The following is a 16,240-nucleotide window of genomic DNA, read 5'->3' on the forward strand; positions in this document are numbered from 1 at the left end:
CTTGTACTACTCTGAGATTCATTTTCTTGTGAGCATTCGCAATAAGTACAAAAATAAACAGTTGAATCAATGAAATACGGCACACAACAAAGACAGACAGACCCCCAATACGCAAATTACAATAAATTGTGCAAATAAATAATAAATATTGAGAAGATAAGCTATACAGTCCTTGAACATGAGTTCATAGGTTGCGGAATGAGTTCAGTCGTTGAGGTGAGTGAAGTTATCCACACTGGTTCAAGAACCTGATGGTGTAGGGATAATAACTGTCCCTAAACCTGGTGGTGTGAGGATTTAAGCTCCCGTACCTCCTTCCTGATGGCAGCAGCGAGAAAAGAGCATAGCCTGGATATTGGGGTCCTTGATGATGGATGCTGCTTTTCTGTGAGGAGGACTTTACCAGTGATGGACTGGGCTGTATTCACTACTTTTTGTGGCTTTTCTTTTCAAGGACATTGGTGTTTCCATACCAGACCACAATGCAGCCAATTGGTATACTCTCCAACATACATCTGTAGAAGTTTGACAAAGTTTAGATGATGTGCTGAATCTTCGCAGTCCTCTAAGAAAGTAGAGGCATTGCTCTGTCTTCTTTTTGATGGCCCAGGACAGATCCTTTGAAATGATAATGCTGAGGAATTCGAAGTTTCTGACTCTCTCCACCTGATCCGCTGACAAGAACTGGCTCATGGATGTCTGGTTTCATCCTCCTGTTGTCAGTAATAAGCTTCTTTGGTTTTGCTGACATTGAGTGAGAGGTTGTTGTGCCACCATTAAGGCAGATTTACAATCTCCCTCCTCTATACTGATTCATCTCCACTTTTGCTTTATCCAGCAACAGCGGTGTCATCACCAAACTTAATTATGGCATTGGAACTGTACTTAGCCTCACAGTCACAAGTATAAAGCGAGTACAGCAGGGGTCTAAGCACACAGCCTTAGTGATTGTAGAGTAGATGTTGTTGCCAATCTGAACTATCTGGAGCAAGTGAGGAAATCAAGGATCCATTTGCACAAGGATGTATTGAGGAATAGGTCTTGGAGCTTGTTGATTATTTTTGAGGGTATGATTGTGTTGAATGCAGAATTTTAGTCTATGAAGGGGATCTAGATGTAAGCATCTTCTCTGTCCAGCTGTTCCAAGGTTCAGTGAAGGGCCAGTGAAATGTCATCCTGCAGTTGACTTGTGATGGTAGGCAAATTGGAACAGATCATAGTCATTCTTCTGGCAGGAGTTGATATGTTTCATCACCAACCTGTCACTGCCCTTCATCACAGTGGATGTAAGTGCTACTGGGTAATAGTCATTGAGGCAAGTTACTATATTCTTCATGGGCAACAGTATAACTGAAGCCTGCTTGAAGCAGGTGGGTACTTTAGACCGCCGAAGCAACAGGTTAAAGGTATCAGTGAACACTGATATCTTTAGCCAGTTGATAGCACATGTCTTCAGTGCGTGGCCAGGTGCACTGAATAGGTCAGATGCTTTACGTGGGTTCATCTTCCTGACGGATATTCTCATGCCAACCTCAGAGACTGAAATCACAGGGTCAGAATCAGAATCAGGTTTATTATCACCGGCATGTGACGTGAAATTTGTTAACTTAGCAGCAGCAGGTTAATGCAATACATAATCTAACAAAGAAAAAAATAATAAAATAAAATTATTATTAATAATAAATAAACAAGTAAATCAATTACGTATATTGAATAGATTAAAAAATAAAGTGCAAAAACAGAAATACCATATATTTTTTTAAGAAGTGAGGTAGTGTCCATTTAGGAATCGGATGGCAAAGGGGAAGAAGCTGCTCCTGAATCGCTGAGTGTGTGCCTTCAGGCTTCTGTACCTCCTACCGGATGGTAACAGTGAGAAAAGGGCATGCCCTGGGTGCTGGAGGTCCTTAATAATGGATGCTGCCTTTCTGATACACCGCTCCTAAAGATAACCATATAACAATTACAGCACGGAAACAGGCCATCTCGGCCCTTCTAGTCCGTGCTGAACTCTTACTCTCACCTAATCCCACCGACCTGCACTCAGCCCATAACCCTCCATTCCTTTTCTGCCCATATATCTATCCAATTTAACTCTAAGCGACAATATCGAACCTGCCTCAGATGTCCTAGGTACTTTGTAGGTTAGTACCCAAGATGGAGCTGACTAGATTTACAACATTCTGCAGTTTCTTTTGGTCCTGTGCAGTAGCCTCTCCATACCAGACAGTGATGCAGCCTGTCAGAATGCTCTCCATGGTACAACTACAGAAGTTTTTGTGTGTATTTGTTGACATGTCAAATCTCTCCAAACTCCTAATGAAGTATAGCCACTGTTTGCCTTCTTTACATGGATATGTTGGGACCAGGTTAGATCCTCAGAGATCTTGACACCCAGGAACTTGAAGCTGCTCACTCTCTCCATTTCTGATTGCTGTGTGAGGATTGGTATGTGTTCTTTTGTCTTACCCTTCCTGAAGTCCACAATCAGCTCTTTTGTCTTACTGACACCGAGTGCCGGTTTGTTGCTGCAGCACCACTCCACTAGTTGACATATCTCACTCCTGTACGCCAGGGGTTCTGGGAGTTTCTGAAGATACATGCATGTCCTGTCAATCAGAACATAGCATAAAAGACAATGAGCTAATCTGTTAATGAAACACTGTTGTCACATAAGTCGTTTGGTTTTACTTTGTAGGAGATGATGGCACAGGTATTGAGCCTACCACTGTGATTCAAGTTTGGTGTGGAATTGCTACTTCGCATGTGAGATGACCTCTTGCATTTTATTTGGTTTACAGACCTGAATGCATTGATCTTGTGCTCAACAGATTGTGGATCTCTTTGTTCATCCAGGACTTCTGGTTGGGGAAGACTGTGAATGATGTTGTAGAGACACACTCATTTACAAATGACTTTATGAAGTCCATGACAACCGTGGATAATTTGTTCAGATATTCTAATGTGTCTTTGAACATGGCCTAGTCCACTAACTCAAAGCAATCCCATAGCTGCTCCTCTGCTTCCTGCAATCACCTCATTATTGTCCTTGCCTCTGGAGCCTTGCTCTTTTAGCCTCTGCCTGTATGCAGGGAGGAGATGGACATCCACATGATCAGATTTCCTGAAATGCGGTCTAGGGATGGAAGGTAGGCATTCCTTATTAAAGTTAACACCAGTTGCCTGTGTTGGATCCCTGGTGCTGCAGGTGATATGTTGATGATAATTGGGCTGCGATTTCTTCAGGGGAGTCTGGTTGAAGTTCCCAGCAACGATCTGTAAGGTGCCGGGATAGGCTATTTCTTGTTTCCTAATTGTAACACTCAATACATCAAGTGCTTGCCTTTGGCGGTATGTAAACTGCAGTCAGGATCACGGAGTAGAACTCTGTTGGTAAGTAGAATGGATGGCACTTTATCGTTAGATGTTCTAGGTCAGGAGAACAAAAATAAAACAAGATCTCTACATCCAAGCACCATGAAGAGTTTATCATGAAACAGACCTCCCCCTCTTTCCTTCTCTGAATCAGCAATTTGATTCATCTGGTGGATTGAGATCCTGTCTATTTGGAGTGCTGTATCCGATGTCTCCCAATTGAACCACATCTCCGTGAAATAGAAAACGCAGCAATTCCACATGTCTCCAATACAACAATCTTACCCTTAGGTCTTCTATCTTGTTATTCAGTGTCTGTACATTTGCTAGCAAGTTGCTGGGTAGAGGTGCATCTGTTAGCACATACTTCTGCATCTTGAATGTGCCAGTCAGCAGCATTGCTTTTTTTAGAGGATCAATGCATCATTGACACAAGCTTACCCGCCATCAAGAAATGTATAATGTATACAAATGGGAAAGGGCTGTAACATTATGAAGGATCCCACCCACCCTGCTCATGGACTGTTGTCCCAACCTTTCTACGCAGTATCCATGCCAGGAGCACCAGACTCAAAAACATTTCCCTTCCCCAAACAGTAAGGCTGATCAAAATCTTCACCCACTAACCCACCCCTCTATATCCCCACCATCACTACTTCACCATTTCCTGTCAGAATCACCTTACATACAGACAATTGTGTGCCTGGCATCACTTTATAGACAGATAGTCAAGCTCTGTACATAAGCTATCTTATGCATTAATATTTATTGTGTTATTTTATAATTATTTATTGTGTGTTATCTTTGGTCTAGAAATGACATTAAACAGTCTTAATACATAGTGGTATTACCAGAGCAATTATCAAAGAAAGAATCTGGAGATCATCAGACATGCAATTACTTCAAAAAAAGGGTGCACTGGGTCTTTGTTAAGGTTCATCTCAAGACTCTGTAGTTCACCAGGTGTTCCCAGGGATGTATATTGAGACAAATATTGTCTATTACTGGAAGATAATCAGTTCGGGAAAAGACACACTTTGATATGGTGCTCCAGTGCAAGGAGATATCTGCAAGCAAATGCTGTCAACTGGCGCATTGCAAGGTGCAGGAGCATACGCTAGTGCTATTTCATTTTTTTAGATTAGATTAGATTAGATTATGAGGACACGCAGTCCTCTTTTATTGTCATTTAGTAATGTATGCATTAAGAAATGATACAATGTTCCTCCAGAATGATATCACAGAAACACAAGACAAACCAAGACTAAATAACTGACAAAACCCACATAATTATAACATATAGTTACAACAGTGCAAAGCAATACCGTAATTTGATAAAGAACAGACCATGGGCACGGTAAAAAAAAGTCTCAAAGTCTCTCGAAATTCCCATCATCTCATGCAGACGGTAGAAGGAAGAGAAACTCGCTTCCTGCCATGAACCTCCAGTGCCGCAAACGTGCCGATGCAGCACCCTGGAAGCACCTGACCACAGCCGATTCTTGAGTCCGTCCGAAAACTTCGAGCCTCCGACCAGCACTCTGACACCAAGCACCACCTCTGCCGAGCGCTTCAACCCCGGCCCCGGCAATAGGCAAAGCCGAGGATTTGGGGCCTTCCCTTCCGGAGATTCTCAATTGCACAGTAGCAACGGCAGCAAAGCAGGCATTTCAGAAGTTTCTCCAGGTGTTTCTCTGTGCTTCTCACATCTGTCTCCATCAAATCAGGATTGTTCACGGTACCTACTTACAAATACGATATCATTTCGGAGCGGCCGCATGCACTGCGTCACGCCACCATCTTCTTCTCCCCTCCTTTTTGCTCTTCAGTGCATAGTAATTACTGCACAATTGTGTTTTATATTTGCTGTATTTCTGCCTTCTGACATCATCCCCTCCACAATCACCATCAGCACAGGTGCACAACAAATCTGTGTGCTTAGCCCTCTGTTCTGCTCACTTTATACTTATAAGACCACAAGATATAGGAGCAGCATTAGGCCATTTGGCCCATTGAGTGCTCCGCCATTTCATCATGGCTGATCCAGTTTTCCTTTCAGCCCCAATCTCCTGCCTTCTCCCCATACCCCTTCATACCTGGACCAATCAAGAATCTATCAACTGTTGCTTTAAATATACATAAATACCTGGCCTCCGCAGCTACCTGTGGCAAAGGATTCCACAGATTCACCACTCTCTGGCTAAGGAATTTCCTCCTCCTCTCCATTCTAAAAGGACGCCCCTTTATTTTGAGGCTGTGTCCTCTGGTCCTAGAGTCTCCCACCATAGGAAGCATCCTCTCCACATCCACTCTATGAAGGCCTTGCACCATTTGGTAGGTTTCAATGAGGTCACCCCTTATTCTTCTGAATTCTAGTGAATACAGGCCCAGAGCTATCAAACGTTCTTCATATGACAAGCCATTCAGTCCTAGAATAATTTTCATGAACCTCCTTTGAACCCTCTCCGTTTCAGTACTTCCTTTCTAAGATAAGGGGCCCAAACCTGTGTACAATGCTTCGTGATGCCTCACCAGTGCTTTATAAAGTTTCAACATTATATCTTTGCTTTTATATTCTAGCCTTCTTGAAATCAATGCTAACATTGCATTTGCCTTCCTCACCATAGACTCAACCAACTAATTAACCTTTATGGAATCCTGCACAAGGACTCCCAAGTCCCTTTGCGCCTCAGTTTTTGTCTTTTCCCTCCATTTAGAAAATAGTCAACCCTTTCATTTTTTCTACCAAAGTGCATGACCATACACTCCCTGACACTGTATTCCATCTGCCATTTCTTTGTCCATTCTCCTCTCATATCCCTTTTGCCAATCACCTGTCCAGCTCTTGGCTCCATCCCTCCCCCTCCTGTCTTCTCCTATCATTTTGGATGTCCTCCTTCCCCTCCCACTTTCAAATCTCTTACTAGCTCTTCCTTCAGTTAGTCCTGACGAAGGGTCTCGGCCTGAAACGTCGACTGTACCTCTTCCTAGAGATGCTGCCTGGCCTGCTGCGTTCACCAGCAATTTTGATGTGTGTGGCTTGAATTTCCAGCATCTGCAGAATTCCTTGTGTTTGCATTTTTAAGATTGAGACTATTCACTTTTTGACAAGCTTAATCTTATTTCTATTAGCTTACAACAATAGCTTAGATTTGCATAACATTCTAATACAGTATACCAAAATCATCCCAAGGTGTGACGTGTGTCTAATGACATATAAAATGGTTAGCAGATTCATTATGATTGCAGTACATTTTATTGACAGAAATAACTTTCAATTCAAGATATGTTAACCACATTGCACAAGTGCAATACGAAAGCCTAGCCTCTCATATCCTCTAATCTATTATACAACATCCTGCTAACAAAAGGATTTTATCAATTGATAATTGTAATTTCCATGCTTTTAATCATAGTGTTTGTTATATGTTTGTTACTCAAGTGCTTTGTTTTGTGTTAAATCAAATACCTAGAACTCTCATTCTTCTTTTGGAATTTATTTTCAACATAGGTTCAGCGTAAAATTCCAGAAGAAAGGATCATTGAGTAAGTACATAAATAATGCCACTCTTAAATTGGAAAAAGTCTTGCATTGTAATTTTCTCACACTGATTCAAGATACTATGATAAACATAAGAAATGGGAGGGACTTCTTAAACTTGATTTGCTATTCAATAAGATTCTAGCTAAACTGATCTTTGGCTGCAACTCAATCTCCCTGCCTGATTGCTATAGCTCTTGATTCCCCTTTAGTACAAAAGTTTACCTTGAGTGTACTTACTTATTTTCTATACAGAATCTAACAAGTCTTGCATGATTCTAACTGGGATTTTTAAACTGTGCTATTCTTTGTTCATAAGCAAAGAAGGTTTATATGAGATCAGCAGCGGGCCAACAGGAATTTCCAGGTAAGAAATGAAGATTTTTCTCCCGTTCTATGCATATAACTTTAAGATAAAATGATTCAAAATGTAGATTTGATTATACTTATTAAAAATCTAGAACAATGAATTTATGATTGAAATATTGATTTGTTGACTGAACTTTAGAGTCGAATGCTTCTGCACATAAACCTTTCCTAAGTACTGCCAACAGGAGTCACTGTCTATTGTGAACTGTGGTGCTTCATAGCTCAGGCATAAAAAAGCCATTGATATTCTGTCAATTTGGCATCTGAGATATTTATATCGCAAAATATTCATATGCACAAGTAGAACTACTCTATCATGAGTTTAGGCAGTAGTTTTATTTTCCACTGCGATGCTCACAATGATTAGTACCTACATCTCTGTTTCCCAGTGTGTGTCATTTTGTTTACCATTATTTTCTGCACTTGTCCAAAAAGGCAATATTGTTTTACCGAAGTATCCCTTACTTTGGGACTTCTAAATAAAATTCTCTTCAGTGTTTCTGTAGTTGTAGCAGAATGCTCTGAATAAACAAAGGTGACAAAGGTGCGATTTAATATTTTGTTCTAATTCATTTTTCAGAACAGGACATTGGTGACATAGCCAGAATATTTTGCCCAGTGAGCCACTTCCTCCAGCATTTGCAGTCCTTCTCAGAGAAGTATTCCTATAACCTTAGAAAGGGAATTTCATCATTTAGACCCTGAGATAATGAAGGAATGCAGATACATTTCCAACTGGAGGGTGTTTCACAATTTGAATATAGTCTTTACATGCCTCTGAAGCCTTCATCTCTGGATGTTGTGGATTTGGGAGGTGCTATATAGAGTAGTTTATGAATGGCACACACTGCAGAATGATTTGACAATAATGAAGAGATTGAATGTGTAGAGTGGTGAATGGGCTGTAGTCAACTGGGCTGTCAGACCTGGATAATGTTGAATACCAGGAATCTTGTGGAGCTACAGTGAGCATTCCATCATACTCCTGACTTGTGCTTTGAAAATACTAGAATTCTTTGGGTTGAGATACTTAACACAGGATACCCAATCTCTGACCTGCCCCTGTGGTCACAATATTCTTCTGCCTGTTTCATTTGAGTTACTGTTCGTTCTTGACCACTAGGTTGTTTTTAGTGGGGGTTAGCGATGATAGTACTACTGAATGTCAAAGGTAAAGGGGTTTGATTTTTTTTTAGATGGTTTTTGCATGACACTTGAGTCATGCAAATATTCCTTGCTGCTGATCAGCCTTGTCTAAGTCGTGCTGTATGTAGTTATGGACAACTTCGTCAGCAAACATCTCCACTTCTGACTTTAATGGGTTTCCTGAGCTCAATGTCACACTTGGCCAAATGCTGCTCTTAATTTGTATCTAGAATTCAGTTGTTTGGTCCATGTTTTATCTGCATATTTGAAGACTTGCTCCTCTGTGTTAGTGGAGTTTTCAGGAGGAAGCAAAGTTGGATTAAATATTCAGTACTTGTACAGAATGTAATTGTAAATGTTTCAACCTTCTATTTAGCACTCTTAAGCTGGATTCCATCATCATCATCATCAAGAGTGGGGGTGATCTTGGAGACTCCTCCTGTTAGCTGATTAGCTGTTCACCACCATTCACAATTAATTTTGGTGGGATTACCCTCCTTAGATTTGCACTGATGATTATGAGGTTGCTCAGTGTGGCTTACTGTATGCTGCTTTTGTTTAGCATGTATAATGCAGCTGTGTATGTGTATACGTTCATGGACGTACATGTGCATAGCTTGCATTCTCATTGTAACTGCATTTCTTCTTCGTTTCTGCTACAGGGTAATTAAGTTACCTGACCAATAATTCAAATGCTTGAAATAACAATTTATATTCTATTAATTAAATCCCACCAGAATATGGAATCTGGAAGAAAATTTGCACTTGACCATAAAAAAACTCACCGATTGTTGCTTAAAAATAACTTCTGTTTCACTAATGTCCTTCAGATGAGAAAGTCTGATCTCATATTCATAGTCATAGTCATACTTTATTGATCCCGAGGGAAATTGATCTGGCCTCCATCTTGATCTGGAAATTGATGTGACTCCAGACCTGCACCATGTGTTTAATTCTTAAAATAACCAATGGAATGACTGAGCAAGTGATCATTTTAAAGGCAGTTAAGGATGGGCAATAGACCTTCCCTGTGATGCCCAGTCACCCCAAAAATAACTTAATAATGAAAAGAGAGTAGAAATCTAATAATACAGAATCAGAATCAGGAGTAGTATCACTGGCATATGTCATGAAGAATGTTATTTTGAGGCAGCAATACATTACAATACATAATAAGAAAAACTATAAATTGCAATAAGAAATGTATACATGGGGTCATTGTCCATTCAGAAACCTAATGGTGGTGGGGAAGAAACTGTTCCTAAAATGTTGATATTGTGTTGTCAGGTTCCTGTACCACCTCCTCAATGATCCCTCAAAGGTGGGTGCGTGCATATATCTTTTGCTTCTAGTGCACCAAGGAATTTTGAAGAGGGAGGAGAAGATGGCGACGCAACGCAGCTCGCAGCAGCCACTCCGGTGGTGATGTCTGTTATTTGTCAAGTAGGGTGCCGTGCACAATCCTGATTTGATGGAGACGGACGTGAGAGCACAGAGGAACATCTGGTGAAACTTCTGAAACGCCTGCTTCACTGCTGCTGCTACGGTGTGGTCCAGAATTTCCAGAGGGGAAGACCCTGAGTCCTCGGCTTTGCTTGTTGCTCGGCGGCCGGGGTGGGATCGAAGCACTCAGCAGAGGATGGTGCTCGGAGAGGCTGTGTCAGAGGGGCTGGTCGGAGGCTCAAAGTTTTCGGACGGACTCAGAGTCCGCTGCAGTCGGGTGCTTCCAATGGTGCTGCATCGGCAAGTTTGCTGCGCTTGGAGGTTCATGGCAGAGAGAGTTTCTTCCTTCTGCCGCCTGCGTGAGATGATGAGGTTATCGGGACTTTGAGACTTTTTTTTTACCGTGCCCATGGTTTGCTTTTTATCATATTATGGTATTGCTGTGCACTGTAGTAACTATATGTTATAATTATGTGGTTTTGTCAGTTTTAGTCTTGGTTTGTCCTGTGTTTTCTTGTGATATCATTCTGGAGGAATGTTGTATCATTTTTTAATGCATGCATTTCTAACTGACGATAAACGAGGACTGAGTGTCCTCATAATCTAATTTAATCTGCGCACAAAAGATCATCACCCTCTACTTCGTTGGCTTGTTAAGTACATAATCACATTTCTTTTTCCAGTGCCTGATGCAGATGGTGTTGACAACACAGAGCTTGTGATGATTTGTCTGCAGATTTTAGAACTGACTTATTTATACTGTTTTTATTAAAGAATTTATTTAGTGCACATATGCTGTTGTCACTGGTTAAGAAGTTGCACAGCACAAGATTTTTGCACACAGTACAAGATTTTTGCGCACAGTGGTCGTTAAAAATTACAGCGAATATTGTTCCTTCTTGATGGTAGCAATAAGAAGAGGGCATGGCCTGGGTGATGGTAATAATAATGGATGTCGTCCTTTGGAGGCATCGCCTTTGAGGGTATCTTCAAAATGCTGGCGAGGCTAGTGCCCATGCTGAGCTGGCTGCAGCTTCTTCCATTCCTGTGCAGTGGTCCTCCATACTAGCCAGTGATGCAACCAGATAAAATGCTCTCAATGTGTAAAGATTTGCAAGATTCTGGTGACATCCCAAGTCTCCTCAAACTCATAATGAAATATAGCTGCTGTCATGGCTTGCCTTCTTTGTAATTGCATCAATATTTTGGGCCCTGAATAGTCTGAATCGTAGATTGTAGGGTATCAATATTTGAATAAATGTAGCAAAAATTACTAGCTCTTACAAATTGCTCAGTGAGACATTATCACTGTTTTACTTCTAATTTTTCCTTTCTTTTCTTCAGACTGCATCTGAAACCTGGTTTCATTGAGTCAAAAGAAGCTGATTGGATGTTTGAACAACTGTTGAGGGAAATACCATGGCAGCAAAAATCTAACATTGGACGAGGTTGTTTTGTTTTTCTTATAGTTTTGCTGTTTTCTAATATATCTTTGACAGAAAAGTTTAATCTTAGTGCTTCAGATGTACTAAGGTAGGAGATTTTGTTTAGTTTCATTGGTTTCTTCTCTATGCAAATACCTGTGTCCAAGTCTCAATTAATGCTATTCATAAAACATTCACTTGATGTTGTGAATGATGTGTTGTCACTTTTTACCACTTCAGTTAGCCACTGCAGAATTCATTATCCCTGTCATTAATACAACATGGCAGCTCATATCTTCAGCCCTCTCCCATCATCGTGCCACTTGATGTTGCTTTTCAAGTTGCAAACTAACTGAAGAAGCATTCTTTTTTTTTTGGCAGTCACAGTACAACAAGAAAATAAAATTACTTTCTTTACCAAAACTGCAGTTGCTGAAAATCTAAGATAAAAACAGAAAATGCTGGAAGTATGTGACAGGTCAGGCCACATCTGTGAGAAGAGAAGTACAGTAAATGTTTCAGGTTGAAGAAGTATGATGAAGGGTCTACAACCTGAAATGTTATATCTATTTCTTTTCCCACAATTGCAACCTGACATACTGAGTATTTACAGCATTTTCTATTTTTATTTTGCATTCTTTACCAAACGTTCTTGCCTTCAGAAAGCCAGTGCTCATGTGAACAAAAATTCCACAACAGCCTATTAAGAGACAGAGGAGGCATTCATTGCCAGTGAAGCCTCAGATTTGCCCCTTTGACTTAATATGATGACTAATGCAGGGACTTGAAGTTACCCCTGCATGCATTTCCACTAGTAGGAAAGCCTTGAAAAAGGGGGCATGGATATACAAACCCCATTTCCAGAAAAGTTGGGATATTTTCCAAAATGCAATAAAAACAAAAATCTGTGATCTGTTAATTCACATGAACCTTTATTTAACTGACAAAAGTACAAAGAAAAGATTTTCAATAGTTTTACTGACCAACTTAATTGTATTTTGTAAATATGCACAAATTTAGAATTTGATGGCTGCAACACACTCAACAAAAGTTGGGACAGAGTTAAAATAAGATTGAAAAGTGCACAGAATATTCAAGTAACACCGGTTTGGAAGACTCCACATTAAGCAGGCTAATTGGTAGCAGGTGAGGTATCATGACTGGGTATAAAAGTAGCATCCATCAAAGGCTCAGTCTTTGCAAGCAAGGATGGGTCGTGGCTCACCCCTTTGTGCCAAAATTCGTGAGAGAATTGTTGGTCAGTTCAAAAGGAACATTTCTCAATGCAAAATTGCAGAGAATTTAGGTCTTTCAACATCTACAGTGCATAATATTGTGAAAAGATTCAGAGAATTCAGAGACATCTCAGTGTGTAAAGGGCAAGGTCGGAAACCACTGTTGAATGCGCGTGATCTTCGAGCCCTCAGGCGGCACTGCCTAAGAAACCGTCATGCTACTGTGACAATTATAGCCACCTGGGCTGGGGAGTACTTCGGAAAACCTCTGTCACTCAACACAGTCCGTCGCTGCATCCAGAAATGCAACTTGAGACTGTATTACACAAGGAGGAAGCCATACATCAACTCTATACAGAAACGCCAGCAAGTTCTCTGGGCCCGAGCTCATCTCAGATGGACCAAAAGACTGTGGAACCGCTTGCTGTGGTCAGATGAGTCCAGATTTCAGCTAGTTTTTGGAAAAAACGGTTGTCGGGTTCTCCGTGCCAAAGATGAAAACGACCATCTAGATTGTTATCAGCGAAAGGTCCAAAAGCATCAGTGCCCACGGCATGGGTGAGTTGCATGTATGTGAAGGTACCATTGACTCTGAGGCGTGTATTAGGATTTTAGAGAGACATATGTTGCCATCAAGGCGACGTCTCTTCCCGGGACGTCCATGCTTATTTCAGCAGGGCAATGCCAGACCACATTCTGCACGGGTTACAACAGCGTGGCTTTGTAGACACAGAGTGCGTGTGCTTGACTGGCCTGCTGCCAGTCCAGATCTATCTCCTATTGAAAATGTATGGCGCATCATGAAGAGGAGAATCAGACAACGGAGACCACGGACTGTTGAGCAGCTGAAGTCTTATATCAAGCAAGAATGGACAAAATTTCCATTGCAAATCTACTACAATTAGTATCCTCAGTTCCAAAATGATTAAAAAGTGTTATTAAAAGGAAAGGTGATGTAACACAATGGTAAACAAGCCTCTGTCCCAACTTTTGTTGAGTGTGTTGCAGCCATCAAATTCTAGATTTGTGTATGTTTACAAAATACAATTAAGTTGGCCAGTAAAGCTATTGAAAATCTTTTCTTTGTACTTTTGTCAGTTAAATGAAGGTTCACGTGAATTAACATATCAGAGATTTTTGTTTTTATTGCATTTTGGAAAATATCCCAACTTTTCTGGAAATGGGGTTTGTAGATAAAAGATCAGTCACTTAAGAAGTGAGCGAGCATTTCCTCTTGCTGAGATGGTGTACTTCTGGAATTCTGTACCTGAAAGCCACATCACTGAAAGTATTTAGATTGGAGGTAGATAAGTTTTTTGAATGTTGAGGAATTGAGGTCTAGGGAACTGGCACAGAAGAGATATTAAAATCTGTATCAGATTAGCCGTGATCATGTTGAATCATCAGGCAGGCTTGAGGATGCTGCTCTTGCTCCTGCTTCCTTGTGTTCTTATGAATTTAAGTTTCCTGTCTAAATAATGAAGAGTCCCAACGGATATGATTCTGGCCTATATTATATATGCTTCAAGACATTGTTGAAGCTTGCAATCTCTGAAGGTTTTTTCTTGGGTCTCTGTGTTTACAAAAGAAAGCTGACAGTTTGAATTTACCTCGATATGTTATATAGGTTTACTTACAGGAGTTATTTAAATAATCCACAAATAGTTGCTGACATTTTAAAATAACTTTTTGAACTGCATTATCAGAAGCAAAATGAGTATTTACAATACTAATACCTTATAACACCACTGGGGAAGGAAAGCTAACAGTGCTAATCTCAGGCTGCTGTTAAAGACTTCCTGTCAGTTCTAAAGAACACCAGCAAACGTGAAACCTGCATTCAAGCCCATGATGGTTCCATATAGAAACTGCTGTATTAAAATACGTACTAAAACACAAAAAAAATAAATTGGGTATGTTTTTCCATACAATATTGTTATGTTACTTGCAGACAGATGTTAAATTTAGACTATTCAATAATCTTTACAGCCTTTTTCAAAATACCCTTAATGGACACATATCTTATTTTCAGCATTTATTGGTTAATAAAGATAGGTTGCATATTGAGGTGGTATTAACCAAGACCTACTGAGTCAAAGTAATCGAACAGCTACACAAATGGTGAACAGTACATTCCTTGTTTTAAAACTTGGTGAAGTATATTAATATTTAATATTGCACTCACAATTTAAAGCTACACTTACACTCAGTGGCCACTTTATTAGGTAAACATGTACGCCTGCTTGTTAATGCAAACATCTACTCAGCCAATCGTGGTAACAACTCAATGCATAAAATTGTGCAGACATGGTCAAGAAGTTCAGTTGTTGTTCTGACCAAACATCAGAATGCAGAGGAAATGTAATCTCAGTGACTTTGACCGTGGAATAATATTTGGTGCTAGATGGGGTGATTTGTTCATCTCAGAAACTTTTGGTCTCCTGGTTTTTTTATGCAAAACAGTCTCTAGAGGTTCCCAGTGCAAGGCTTCTTCAGAAAGTAAGGAGGCATGGGATCCAAGGAGACCGACCTTGCTTTGTGGATCCAGAATTGGCTTGCCCACAGAAGGCAAAGGGCGGTTGTAGGTGATTGGTATTCTGCATGGAGGTGGGTGACCAGTGTTACAGGGACTGTTCTGGGACCCTTCCTCTTTGTGATTTTTATAAATGACCTGGTTGAAGAAGTAGAAGGGTGGGTTAGTAAGTTTGCTGATGATGCAAAGGTTGGGGGTGATGTGGATAGTCTGGAAGGTTGTCAGAGGTTACAGTGGGATATTGATAGGATGCAGAACTGGGCTGAAAAGTGACAGATGGACTTCAACCCAGATAAGTGTGAAGCGGTTCATTTTGGTAGGTCAAATTTGAAGACAGAATATAATATTAAATTTAAGACTCTTGGCGGTGTGGACGATCTGAGAGATCTTGGAGTCCGTGTCGATAGGACACTCAAAGCTGCTGTGCAGATTGGCAGTGTTGTTAAGAAGGCGTATGGTGTGTTGATATTTATCAACCATGGGATTGAGTTCAAGAGCCGTGAGGTAATGTAACAGCTACATTAAGACTTTGGTCAGACCCCACTTGGAGTACTGTGTTCAGTTCTGGTTACCTTACTACAGGAAGGATGTGGATACTATAGAGAGTGCAGAGGAGATTTACAAGGATGTTGCCTGGATTGTAGGGCGTACCTTATGAGAATAAGTTAAGTGAACTTGGCCTTTTCTCCTTGGACCGACGGAGGATGAGAGGTGACCTGATAGAGGTGTATAAAATGATGAGGGGCACTGATCGTGTGGATAGTCAGAGGCTTTTTCCCAGGAATGAAATGGCTAACTCGAGGGGGATTAGTTTTAAGGTGCTTGGAAATAGGTACCGAGGGGATGTCAGGGGTATGTTTTTCACACAGAGAGTGGTGGGTGCGTGGAATGCACTGCTGGTGGGTGCGGTGGAAACGGATACAATAGGGTCTTTTAAGAGACTCTTAGATAGTTACATGGAGCTTAAAAAATAGCGGGATATGTGGTAGGGAAATTCTAGAGTAGGTTACATGGTTGGCACAATGTTGTGGGCCGAAGGGCCTTTAATGTGCTGAAGATTTCTCTGTTCTATGTTATAGAGTTTACAGAGAATGATGCGAGAAACAACAAAAAATGTAGTGAGTGGCAGTTCTGTGGGCCAAAATGCCTTATTAATGAGAAAGGTCAGAGGAGA

The 16,240-nt window shown here is 40.7% G+C and overlaps 1 protein-coding gene across 3 annotated transcripts in view; it reads left to right on the plus strand.

The window, feature by feature from the left end:
* Window positions 1-16,240, plus strand: part of alkbh3 (alkB homolog 3, alpha-ketoglutarate dependent dioxygenase) — a 63,665-nt gene that overhangs the window by 22,386 nt on the left and 25,039 nt on the right. For all 3 annotated transcript variants that reach the window (XR_011887799.1, XM_072272684.1, XM_072272683.1), the window contains exons 4-6: window positions 6,887-6,921; window positions 7,236-7,283; window positions 11,219-11,322. Coding sequence is in view for 2 of the 3 variants with exons in the window: in XM_072272684.1 (XP_072128785.1) it covers window positions 6,887-6,921; window positions 7,236-7,283; window positions 11,219-11,322 (187 nt within the window). In the remaining variant the exon portion in view is untranslated. The remainder of the gene's footprint in view (window positions 1-6,886; window positions 6,922-7,235; window positions 7,284-11,218; window positions 11,323-16,240) is intronic.

This window comes from Mobula birostris, chromosome 11, assembly GCF_030028105.1.
Source record: "Mobula birostris isolate sMobBir1 chromosome 11, sMobBir1.hap1, whole genome shotgun sequence".
Taxonomy (NCBI): domain Eukaryota; kingdom Metazoa; phylum Chordata; class Chondrichthyes; order Myliobatiformes; family Myliobatidae; genus Mobula; species Mobula birostris.